The sequence below is a fragment of the Spermophilus citellus genome (assembly GCF_964194105.1).
Source record: "Spermophilus citellus genome assembly, chromosome: 14".
Taxonomy (NCBI): domain Eukaryota; kingdom Metazoa; phylum Chordata; class Mammalia; order Rodentia; family Sciuridae; genus Spermophilus; species Spermophilus citellus.
In genome coordinates this window covers 55,766,254-55,779,368 of record NC_138194.1, presented here as the reverse complement: position 1 = coordinate 55,779,368, position 13,115 = coordinate 55,766,254, and the positions used below count along the sequence as shown (strand labels likewise).

The window sequence follows — 13,115 nt, the reverse complement described above, 5'->3', positions numbered from 1 at the left end:
AAAGAGAAAGAGGTGGGGGGTCCTACTATCCCCTTCAAGGGTGCACCCCCAGGGACAACTAATGATAGTCATGAAATTAAATAAAAAGTGCTAGAAAAAAAAAGACAATTAACACCTTAGAATTATTTCTAGAACACAAAGGAATTCTTTTAAACCTAAATCCCAAATGCCACCATCTCCAGCCCCGACCTCTTTGTCAAACTCCAGGTTTGTATCCATGGACCACATGAACATGAGCCTAGAATACCTAACAGGCACCTGAAACTTAACATGTGCAAAATTGAAAGGTCATTCCTCTATGGAAACTGCTCCCACTGGACTCGCCCTTCACAGTGAATGGTGCAACCATCCTCCAGGTTACTCAAGTCAAAATCTTAGAATATTTCTAGACACCTCTGTGTCCTTCCTTTTCCTAGGCAAGTCCCATTGACTTTACCACCCACACATTTCATGGATCTCTCAGTTGTCTGCATCTCCACCATCCCACAGCCCAAATTACTATCACTGCTCACTTGAACTATGTCCATAATCTTCTAATTTGTCTCCATGCTCCAACACTTGCCCACAACAACCTCTCCACCACATGGCAGTTACATATTATAAATACGAAGCAGAGCTAGGTGTGGTGTTCACACCTGTAATCCCAGCGACATGGGAGACTAAGGTAGGAGGATCACAAGTTCGAGGTCAGCCTGGCAATTTAGAGAGACTGTCTCAAGAAATAAAAAGGGTTGGGGATGGAGCCTTGCGATAAAGCCTTCTAGGTTCTTTCCATGGTACTGAAATAAATAAATAAATAGCAGAACATGCCACTCTCCCACTCAAAACCTTCCTCTGTCTTCCTCCCGCTACATTAAGGGTAAACTCCACACTGCTCATCATGCTCAACACCAACAGATGAACATGGCCTGTGCCTGTGTTTCTGGTACACAGCCCATACCTTCATCTAATTCCAATCCTATAGGCCAGTGTCTTTCTCTTCTTCAACATGCCAACATCGTTCCTGCCTTAGACCCCTTGTACTGTTGTTCTCATTTCCTCTCTCCAGATTTTCCTATGATTTTCTTGTCATTCAGTCCCAATTCATGTGTCACCTCAAAGAGGCCTTTCCTAACCCTTCAGTTACTCAACCAGATCACATGATAACACTGGCAAAGAATTTACCACCTATCAGGGTTTTTTTTTTCCAAATTTGTTGGTTTGTTTATTGCCTACTTCTGCCATCCACCAAACCTGAGGTCTTACCCAAACTTCTTTCTCTCAGCAAATTCTTACCTCAAAGGAAAACATGGACTCCTCCTCTTACTCACCCAGAAACCCAATCAAATCAACAAATCCCACTAGAGTTGCTGTTCCAGCTAGGCAGCTCTCCACCTACACTATCATCTGTTACCTGAAACTTCCCAAAAGCCTCCTCAGGGCTTCCTTTAGCCACTCCTGTTCAACCCAAGAGACAATTGTCGCTTTAAATGACATTTCTGAAATGCAAAGACAATCACATTCCAATTCAAAGCCATCCAGAGGCTTCCTGATGCACCTAGAATAAAGTTCATAATCCTCACCAGGACTCAGTAAGCTCAGGCCCTTCCCAGCCTCTCCAGTTATGCTTCTGACATCTCTCCCCTTCATTCTCCAAGCTCTGACCACACAGGCCATTCTGGTTTTCAAAAGTGTGAAGCTCTTCCCAACTCTGGTTCTCACACATGATTCCCTTCAGGACCACTGCTCTCTCCCTTTGCCTGGTTCACTCCTTCACATGCTGCAGGTTTCAGGGTTAAAGGCCTCTTCCACAGGGAAGGGTTCTCTGACCCACAGTCTGAGTTAGGCTGCATGGTAATGAATTTGTGGCACCCCTTCCTCTTGCAAGCCCTCCCCTCAGACAAGCACAAATAAACTGTGCAAGAGGACATGGCTGGCTCTCGATGAATTCTTATGTAGTGAATGAAGGACTGAATATATGAACCTGTGAAGTAGGAAACAGCCTTAAGTATGGATTAAAGAACAGCATGAAATTCCAGTCAAAGTTTTATCTATAAAGATGGCCCCTGATCTATAGGCGAGGACTCTGAGCATGTGACCAATTTCAGGTCAGGAAACCCTTTTCAGATAACAACTTGCCTACTGGCAGTAAATCTCTCTGAGAATCCACATGGAAGTTTGTGAAAGTACAAGATATAACCATAAAGGTGATCGATCCTACTGAGTTGCTAGGGAAAGTTAAGAGACCAGTGATCCAAAGCAGCCACGTCTTCATCTCCACAGAGATTTTAAGATTTAGAACAACCATTACATTTAGAACACAAAACTTCAGAAAGGAAACATGAAGACTCTTCAGTAAATGATATAAATGGAGACACCACAGATGCAGGAATCATCCTTTCTACCTTCTCATCGTCTTTTGTTCACCATCATAGAATACTCTGCACACACATCTGTAGCCAGAGCAAGTCCCATACCCTAAGGCACTTCACCCCAGACAAAAGTGATTTAGTTGGCAAAACAGACATTTTGGATGATAGCCTCCAAGGACAGCTGTAAATGTTAATAGAAAAATAAAACTAGAAAGAAGTTCAGTTTGCTGGATTTTTCCATACAGCAGGGCTATAGAGGGGCATCTAAACTCTGTAGTTCAGAAACCATGAGAAAATGAAGAAAATTTGTATTCATCTGGTAACCCTGCCTAGAAGACGCAAAAACCAAATTAGTTTCAGTTGAATGGTTTTGGTTGAGTCACGCAGTAATTCACTTCATCTCATGGGAAAGTTAGTATTAGCAACATTTAATCATATTAAAAGTTGAGGCAAAAGGGGTGCACCGTTAGCTGGCCGCCAGCTTTTGGCAATTGAGCTTGAAGGAGCCGGTGGCGCCTGTGCCCTTGACCTGCAGTAGCAAGTCATTCGGCACCAGCTTGCACAAAGTACTTGAGGTTCTTAATAAGGTGCTATGAGAGAATGTAAGACAGGAAAATAATTAAATATTTTTACTGTGGTTTTCAAGAATGGTAACTTTCGGGAGATAACTTCATTGAAACCTGCGGCTACAGTGACTTCTTCCCTTCCCTTCTAATACCTTTCCTCCCAAGCATCTAATAAATTTATAGGAGTAAACAGTAACTCATCAGTCAAACAGAACAAGAAGTAACATGAGCAGCTTCAAAAAGCAAGGAAGAAAAGGAGTACAAACAATGCAGGACAGCCTAAATATTCAGGAGGACCTAGAGTCATCAGAAAAATGGTCATATAAAGAACTCAAGGAACACCTTAGACAGATGGAATGGAACCTTAAAGAGGATACAAGACAGCAAATTCAAGCAGCGAAAGAACACATTGAGAATGAATTACATAAACAGATAAAAGAAGAAGTTAAGCATCTTTATCAGGAGATAGAGATTATAAAAAACAATCAAACAATAATTCTGGAAATGAAGGAAATGATAAACCAAATTAAAAACTCAATTGAGAGTATCACTAACAGAGTGGAGCAAGTAGAAGCCAGAACGTCAGATAATGAAGACAAAATATATCATCTTGAAAAGAGTCTAGCCAACTCAGATAGGCTGGTAAAAAATCACGAGAAAAACATCCAAGAGATTTGGGATAACTTAAAAAAACCAAACCTACGAGTCATCAGGATAGAGGAAGGCACAGAGATTCATACCAAGGGAATGAGTAACCTGCTGAATGAAATAATTACAGAAAACTTTCCAGAAATAAAAAAGGAAACAGATATACAAATTGTAGATGCATACAGGACACCGAGCACACAAAATCACAGTAGACCAACGCCAAGACACATTGTTATGAAGATATCCAATATACAGAACAAAGAGAAAATATTAAAAGCTACAAGAGAAAGGAGGCAGATCACATTTAGGGGTAAAACAATAAGGTTAACAACGGATTTTTCATCACAGATGCTGAAAGCGAGAAGATCCTGGAACAACGTATTTCAAACACTGAAAGACAATGGATGCCAACCAAGAATTCTGTATCCAGCAAAATTAAGCTTCAGGTATGACAACGAAATAAAAATCTTTCATGATAAACAAAAGCTAAAAGAACTTGTAGCCAGAAAACCAGCATTGCAAAGCATCTTGAGCAAAACACTACACGAGGAAGAAATGAAAAACAATAACCAAAACCATCAGTGGGAAGTGCCTCGGTAAAGACAGAGGACAGGGGAAAGCTAATCATGGAGAAACAAACTAAATTAGAAAAAAAAAAGAGATAAATAATCAAACATGGCAGGAAGTACAAACCATATATCAATAGTAACTCTAAACGTTAATGGCTTCAACTCTCCAATAAAGCGACATAGGCTGGTAACATGGATTAAAAAAACAAATCCAACAATATGCTGCCTCCAGGAGACACATTTGATTAGAAAAGACATACACAGGCTCAAGGTGAAAGGATGGGAAAAAATATACCATGCACACGGTCCTCGTAAGCAAGCAGGGGTGGCCATCCTCATATCGAATAAAATCGACTTCAAGACTAAGTTAATCAAAAGGGATAAAGAAGGACTTATATACTGTTAAAAGGAACCATTCACCAACAAGACATAACAATTATCAATATTTATGCACCAAATAATGGTGCTGCGACGTTCATAAAACAAATTCTCCTCAAGTTCAAGAATCAAATAGACCACAACACAATAATTATGGGTGACTTCAACACACCTCTCTCACCATTGGACAGATCCTCCAAACAAAAGTTGAATAAAGAAACTATAGAACTCAATACCACAATCAATAACCTAGACTTAACTGACATATATAGAATATATCAACCATCATCAAATGGATATACTTTTTTCTCAGCAGCACATGGATCCTTCTCAAAAATAGACCATATATTATGCCATAGGGCAACCCTCAGTAAATATAAAGGGGTGGAGATAATACCTTGCATTTTATCTGATCATAATGGAATGAAACTAGAAATCAATGATAAAAGAAGGAAGGAAAAATCCTACATCACATGGAAAATGAACAATATGTTACTGAATGATCAATGGGTTACAGAAGACATAAAGGAGGAAATCAAAAAATTCTTAGAGATAAATGAAAATACAGACACAACATATCGGAATCTATGGGACACAATGAACAGTTTTAAGAGGAAAATTCATCGCCTGGTGGTCATTCCTCAAAAAAAGAAAAAACCAACAAATAAATGAGCTCACACTTCATCTCAAAGCCCTAGAAAAGGAAGAGCAAAACAACAGCAAATGTAGCAGAAGGCAAGAAATAATTAAAATCAGAGTGGAAATCAATGAAATTGAAACAAAAGAAACTATTGAAAAAATTAACAAAACTAAAAGTTGGTTCTTCGAAAAAATAAATAAGATCGACAGACCTTTAGCCATGCTAATGAAGAGAAGAAGAGAGAGAACTCAAATTACTAACATACGGGATGAAAAAGGCAATATCACAACAGATGCTACAGAAATAGAGAAGACAATTAGAAATTATTTTGAAAACCTATATTCCAATAAAATAGAAGATAGTGAAGACATGGATAAATTTCTTAAGTCATATGATTTGCCCAGACTGAGTCAGGAGGATACACACAATTTGAACAGACCAATATCAATGGATGAAATTGAAGAAGCCATCAAAAGACTACCAACCAAGAAAAGCCCAGGACGGGATGGGTATACAGCGGAGTTTTACAAAACCTTTAAAGAAGAATTAATACCAATACTTTTCAAGTTATTTCAGGAAATAGAAAAAGAGGGAGCTCTTCCAAATTCATTCTATGAGGCCAACATCATCCTGATTCCGAAACCAGACAAAGACACCTCAAAGAAAGAAAACTACAGACCAATATCTCTAATGAACCTAGATGCAAAAATCCTCAATAAAATTCTGGCGAATCGAATACAAAAACACATCAAAAAAATTGTGCACCATGATCAAGTAGGATTCATCCCTGGGATGCAAGGATGGTTCAATATATGGAAATCAATAAATGTTATTCACCACATCAATAGACTTAAAGATAAGAACCATATGATCATCTCGATAGACGCAGAGAAAGCATTCGACAAAGTACAGCATCCCTTTATGTTCAAAACATTAGAAAAACTAGGGATAACAGGAACTTACCTTGACATTGTAAAAGCTATCTATGCTAAGCCTCAGGCTAGCATCATTCTGAATGGACAAAAGTTAAAGGCATTCCCTCTAAAATCTGGAACAAGACAGGGATGCCCCCTATCACCACTTCTATTCAATATAGTTCTCAAAACACTGGCCAGAGCAATTAGACAGACGAAAGAAATTAAAGGCATAAAAATAGGAAAAGAAGAACTTAAATTATCACTATTTGCGGATGACATCATTCTATACCTAGAAGACCCAAAAGGGTCTACAAAAAAACTACTAGAACTAATAAATGAATTCAGCAAAGTGGCAGGATATAAAATCAACACGCATAAATCAAAGGCATTTCTGTATATCAGCGACAAAACTTCTGAAACGGAAATGAGGAAAAACACTCCATTCACAATATCCTCAAAAAAAAGAATAAATAAAATACTTGGGAATCAACCTAACAAAAGAGGTGAAAGACCTATACAATGAAAACTACAGAACCCTAAAGAGAGAAGTAGAAGAAGATCTTAGAAGATGGAAAAATATACCCTGTTCATGGATAGGCAGAACTAACATCATCAAAATGGCGATATTACCAAAAGTTCTCTATAGGTTTAATGCAATGCCAATCAAAATCCCAATGGCATTTCTTGTAGAAATAGATAAAGCAATCATGAAATTCATATGGAAAAATGAAAGACCCAGAATAGCAAAAGCAATTCTAAGCAGGAAGTGTGAATCAGGTGGTATAGCGATACCAGATTTCAAACTATATTACAGAGCAATAGTGACAAAAACAGCATGGTACTGGTACCAAAACAGGCGGGTGGACCAATGGTATAGAATAGAGGACACAGAGACTAATCCACAAAGTTACAACTATCTTATATTTGATAAAGGGGCTAAAAGTATGCAATGGAGGAAGGATAGCATCTTCAACAAATGGTGTTGGGAAAACTGGAAATCCATATGCAACAAAATGAAACTGAATCCCTTTCTCTCGCCATGCACAAAAGTTAACTCAAAATGGATCAAGGAGCTTGATATCAAATCAGAGACTCTGCGTCTGATAGAAGAAAAAGTTGGCTCCGATCTACATATTGTGGGGTTGGGCTCCAAATTTCTTAATAGGACACCCATAGCACAAGAGTTAATAACAAGAATTAACAAATGGGACTTACTTAAACTAAAAAGTTTTTTCTCAGCAAGAGAAACAATAAGAGAGGTAAATAGGGAGCCTACATCCTGGGAACAAATTTTTACTCCTCACACTTCAGATAGAGCCCTAATATCCAGAGTATACAAAGAACTCAAAAAATTAGATAATAAGATAACAAATAACTCAATCAACAAATGGGCCAAGGACCTGAACAGACACTTCTCAGAGGAGGATATACAATCAATCAACAAGTACATGAAAAAATGCTCACCATTTCTAGCAGTCAGAGAAATGCAAATCAAAACCACCCTAAGATACCATCTCACTCCAGTAAGATTGGCAGCCACTATGAAGTCAAACAACAACAAGTGCTGGCGAGGATGTGGAGAAAAGGGTACTCTTGTACATTGCTGGTGGGACTGCAAATTGGTGCGGCCAATTTGGAAAGCAGTTTGGAGATTCCTGGGAAAGCTGGGAATGGAACCACCATTTGACCCTGCTATTGCCCTTCTCGGACTATTCCCTGAAGACCTTAAAAGAGCATGCTACAGGGATACTGCCACATCGATGTTCATAGCAGCACAATTCACAATAGCTAGACTGTGGAACCAACCCAGATGCCCTTCAATAGATGAATGGATAAAAAAAATGTGGCATCTACACACAATGGAGTACTATGCAGCAATAAAAAATGACAAAATCATAGAATTTGCAGGGAAATGGATGGCACTAGAGCAGATTATGCTTAGTGAAGCTAGCCAATCCCTAAAAAACAAATACCAAATGTCTTCTTTGATATAATGAGAGCAACTATGAACAGAGCAGGGAGTAAGAGTAGGAAGAAAAGATTAACATTAAACAGAGACATGAGATGGGAGGGAAAGGGAGAGAACAGGGATATTGCATGGAAATGAAGGGAGACCCTCGTTGCTATACAAAATTACATATAAGAGGTTGTGAGGGGAATGGGAAAATAAACAAGGAGAGAAATGAATTACAGTAGGTGGGGTAGAGAGAGAAGATGGGAGGGGAGGGGAGTGGGGATAGTAGGGTATAGGAAAGGTAGCAGAATACAACAATTACTAATAGGGCATTATGTAAAATTGTGGATGTGTAACCGACGTGATTCTGCAATCTGCATTTGGGGTAAAATTGGGGGTTCATAACCCACTTCAATCTAATGTATGAAATATGATATGTCAAGAGCTTTGTAATGTTGTGAACAACTAATAAAAAAAATTAAATTAAATTAAATTAAAAAAAAAAACTTGAGGCATATTGTGCTTTGTCCTTTAGCCAGAGGATTAGAAAAAGTGAAGTATCATTAATGACTACTAATATAACAAAACAGAAGTAACGTTTCAGTGAAAAAGAATCACAGTAATGAATTCTTTATTTTGGTGTTATGCTTTACCAGTGACCTGAATAATTAACAGATTCCATTTTACATCTATAAATGTGGAGGCAATGTAGTTTAGGAAAGTTTATGTCTTTATGATTTTTTTCCAAAGTGAAACTCTGTCATTTATTAACATGATTAATAGGGGCTTTGCATAGTCACGTATGTTTGTGCCTGGATCAAATATATAGACAGTTGGACCTAACACAAACGTTTCTTTTTCTCCCTTCTCATTGACCTTTCAGAAGATGCAAGAGAAAAAATAGATTTTAATTTGTTATCAGACAGGCCTGGGTTTAAACCCACTCAATGTTTACAAGTCTCCAGTTTATTCATTTCTAAAATGAAAGCAGATAACTTTCAACTCTCATGGTTAGTTTAAGGGTCAGACAGGCCACATTGGAAGCTCTCATGTCAATAAACTCTCCTAATGAGTGAACAAGTCATTTCAGACTCTGAGATACCTAATTGGCTCAGGATCTACGTGAAGTCAAAGAATTGGCCCTCATGACCCTTAAATCGCATCACTTAGAAAAACCCTGAATGACCCAGATGCGTCCAATGGCTTACCTCTGCAGCATACTTCACCCCATCCACCATGTGCTCAGAGCCATGATCATCAGCAGACCCCCAGTGAAGGTGGAACTGTCGCAACCTGTAGCTTCCAGTGAGAGGACCCCCACGCAGGACTAAAAGCCAACACATTTCAAGTGGTTAGCAAGGAAATGATTTTATGCATACTGACATGCCCCACATCTCCCTGAATTACTCAACATGTTCAAGTCATCTAAGGAATATTTTTACAAATGTGTCATTAGGTTTACTGACAGGAATACAATTTTAGGTTTATGAGGAGTCAGAACACAGTGCAGCTCGTTACAGAACACCGGGGAAGTCACAACAGACAGATTGGTTGGAAAGTAAAAAAGATTCAGAATTCTGAAAGACAAACTATCACTTAAGGAAAGGCAACCCAGCCTCTTTGAATAAGGACGAGACATGCAGAAAGGTCTAGTTGGAGCTTGGTAAAGCAGGGCAGTTGTATGTCTAAGACACAGGTGTCTGCAAGTAGAAGATGAGGGCTCACACTCCCTATCACTGTGTGATCTTGGACAAACTCTAACTTCCAAGCTTCAGCTTCCACATCTAAAAACTGGAAATAGGGCTGGGAATGTGGCTCAAGCGGTAACGTGCTCGTCTGGCATGCGCGGGGTGCTGGGTTCCATATCCTCGGCACCACATACAAATAAAGATGTTGTGTCCACCGAAAACTAAAAAATATACATATTAAAAAATATTCTCTCTCTCTCTCTCTCTCTCTCTCTCTCTCTCTCTCTCTCTCTCTCTATCTCTATCTCTATCTCTATCTCTATCTCTCCTCTCTCTCTCTTTAAAAAAAAATAAAATAAAAACTGGAAATAGTAATGGGCTTCCCCTAATGTTGCCACAAAAATGAAGAACTGAATCAAGGCACTTATCACTGCCTTTCATACTGAGAGGAAAGGAAGCATTGAATGCGGAATATACCACAGCATCAGTACACTCTAAACTTCCATCAACATCCAACAAAATTAAGTGTTAGATGATTTGATTTAAATTACCCTCCTCTTCTGAGATGTTATACACACACACATACACACCCATACATACATACATATGTGTATATATATGGCATTTGAGGGCATGTATATATATGTATATTCTCAAAATTTGTTAAGAATGATCCACCTTATATAAGAAGTATTTGGATCCAGGTTTTTTACAATACATAAAAATAGCTATTTTAAAAGCACTCTGAAAGATATATTAAAAAAGAGAGATCAGACTTAGGGATCACTTCCCTAGTACTCTTTTAAAAACAGAATAATTTTATTGCTTCTTCTCCCACTGGACAGTGCTCAGGAGGGGACTGTCTGGGTCCCTGCTGTGCCTATCACCTGGCATAGTAATATTACAGAGGAGAGGCACAATGAAGAGTTGATAAATAAATGAATAAAATATTCGATTTGTCTTTAAGCAGTTTCAACATGATTTGCAAAGTCAATGTAAAAGCTTGTTTCCCTGAGTGACACCATAGTCTGCATCGATTGAGGATGAAATGACATTCCAAAGGAGAAGAAATCAACAGCTCTATTGTTCTTTTTTTCCTTGTTGTTGCATAATAAAACCTGAGCTGAATGAAAAAGTCATTCCTTCATAGATAAAAGGCAGATTAGAGGGTCTGAATAATCAATGTGGAATTGACTTTGGGATAAGATGCAAGCAAGCTGGCTCTGAAGAAAGAAAGTGATACAAAAAACACACACTTGTCCGGAGACATCCAAGAATAATGGCTGATCTGGGGAAAGACCGCTCTGAGTCCAGGGTTTAAAATCAGATTAACACAGCTCTGCCCAATTAAACAACAAAGATTGCCTTACACACTACATATTTAAACTTCCCATTTGAGTGTTTCAAATAAAATGTCCAACCTGGAATTATGATTAGCAAATGCCTAATGGTGGAGAAGACCAGTCTCTTGGAGCAGAGGTCTTCCAAAGAAATGCAGGGCAGGAAAAAGTGAGTGGAAATATCAAGGTTCATTTAACACCAACTTTGAGATGGTCTATAACAAAACAGCTAAATTATGGTATAAAATTAATAATGGCAAAAAAAGTTCTTTTAATGAGAATGAGCTCATGTTTCCAAGTGTCAAATTATTCATCCTACTTTCCAGCCTAGATAAGCAAGTGAATATTCTTGTTTCTATTTTATGCTTATAAATATCATTTCTCCAAATGGCATGTGCAGTTCATTTACTCTTTCATTTAAAATTTTGTAAAAAAAAAAAAAAAATCTATTCCAGATGATACACTCATATAAGGGGTCTACAGAAATTAAGACACCAGAGCTAAATGTCATAAATAATCCATTCATGGCTACTACCCATGAGGAGTCTTTGGCTCAGGGGAAAGACAGACACCAACCTGGCATTTATGACATGGTGTGGAAAATTCTGTGACTGGGACAGCCCAGGATGCCATGGGAACCCTAGCAGAGGTGACAGGGCCAGTCAGATAAGATTCCCAACGAAGTGAGATGCTGAGTCCAGAAAGACCAGTAGCTGGAACAAGAACAGTCCTGTCTTTCCTCATGAGATTATCATTTCCTCATCAGACTACTATTTCCAGTAGGAATTCTCCCTAAAGAATTTCAAATCCACCTGTCCTCCTTTTAAAGATCTATTAAAATTTCAAAGGGTGGTTGCCTGTAGGTTAACCATGAGTGTGCATCTGCCCAGCCAAGCAAGCCCTCCAAGGACTATGGGGAAGACTTCATGACTGGTTTGTTGACTAGTAGAATTCAGAGTAATATTCTTTTCCTCTTCATTTAGTCAATAAATTAACAAATGACTAAAGTTCTATTTGATGGGTCCACTATTTATTCACATTATGAAAGATGCTATCCCATGAATGAATCAAACAAGACTTTTATTCCAAGTCCTAGCAAAATACTAGTAAGAATAGATGTTTCATATATTCCTTTTTTAATATTTATTTATGAATGAATGATGGGGATTGAACCCAGAGGTGCTTTACCATTGAGCCACATCCCCAGAACTTTTTATTTTCTATTTCGAGACAAGTTTTCACTAAGTTTCTTAGGGCCTCACTATGTTGCTGAGGCTGACCTCGAACTTGTGATCCTCCTGCCTCAGCCTTCTGAGTTTCTGGGATTTCAGGCATGCACCACCATACCCAGCAAATATTCCTTTCTTTTTTATCTTTTTTTTAATATTTATTTTTAGTTGTAGTTGGACACAATACCTTTATTTTATTTATTTATTTTTATGTGATGTTGAGGATCGAACTCAGGACCTCTCACGTGCTAAGTGAGAGCTCTATTACTAAGGCACAACCCCAGCCTCCTTCTTTTAAAACATTAAACTTGTATTTTTCTTTCCTATTCTATGTTCATTGGTAGGAAAATGGTGTATCAATTATGATACAAGAACAGCTGGTACAATTCATTGATGGATTTCTTTGGATCTAAAAATATATTTAGATTTGGAAGCTGGGCACAGTGGCACATGCCTATAATCCCAGCAGCTCATCTGGGAAGCCTGAGGCAGGAGAATCTCGAGTTCAAAGCCAGCCTCAGAAACTTAGCAAGGCCCTAAGCAAATCAGCGAGACCCTATCTCTAAATAAAATATAAAAAAGGGTTGGTGATGTGGCTCAGTGGTTAAGCACCCCTGGGTTCAATCCCTGGTACCATATTCATTCATTCATATCATAAAAATATGAATGATTTGGAAAGATGCCCATACCTTTTTTTTTCAAATAGGGAAACATGTTCCAAGCAATAAAACAATAGTCCAAGTTTATTGTTAAAAAGAAAAGGTAAAAAATATGCACATCTATATGCACAGCTACATAGTTAAAAAATACAGAAGAATCAGTAGTGGTTAAATTC

General features: G+C 38.3%; 1 protein-coding gene across 1 annotated transcript in view; it reads right to left on the bottom strand.

The window, feature by feature from the left end:
- CA13 (carbonic anhydrase 13) overlaps positions 1-13,115 on the bottom strand; it is a 32,826-nt gene that overhangs the window by 14,778 nt on the left and 4,933 nt on the right. The window contains exon 3 of the mRNA XM_081265688.1: positions 9,232-9,350. Within this exon, the coding sequence (XP_081121814.1) occupies positions 9,232-9,350 (119 nt within the window). The remainder of the gene's footprint in view (positions 1-9,231; positions 9,351-13,115) is intronic.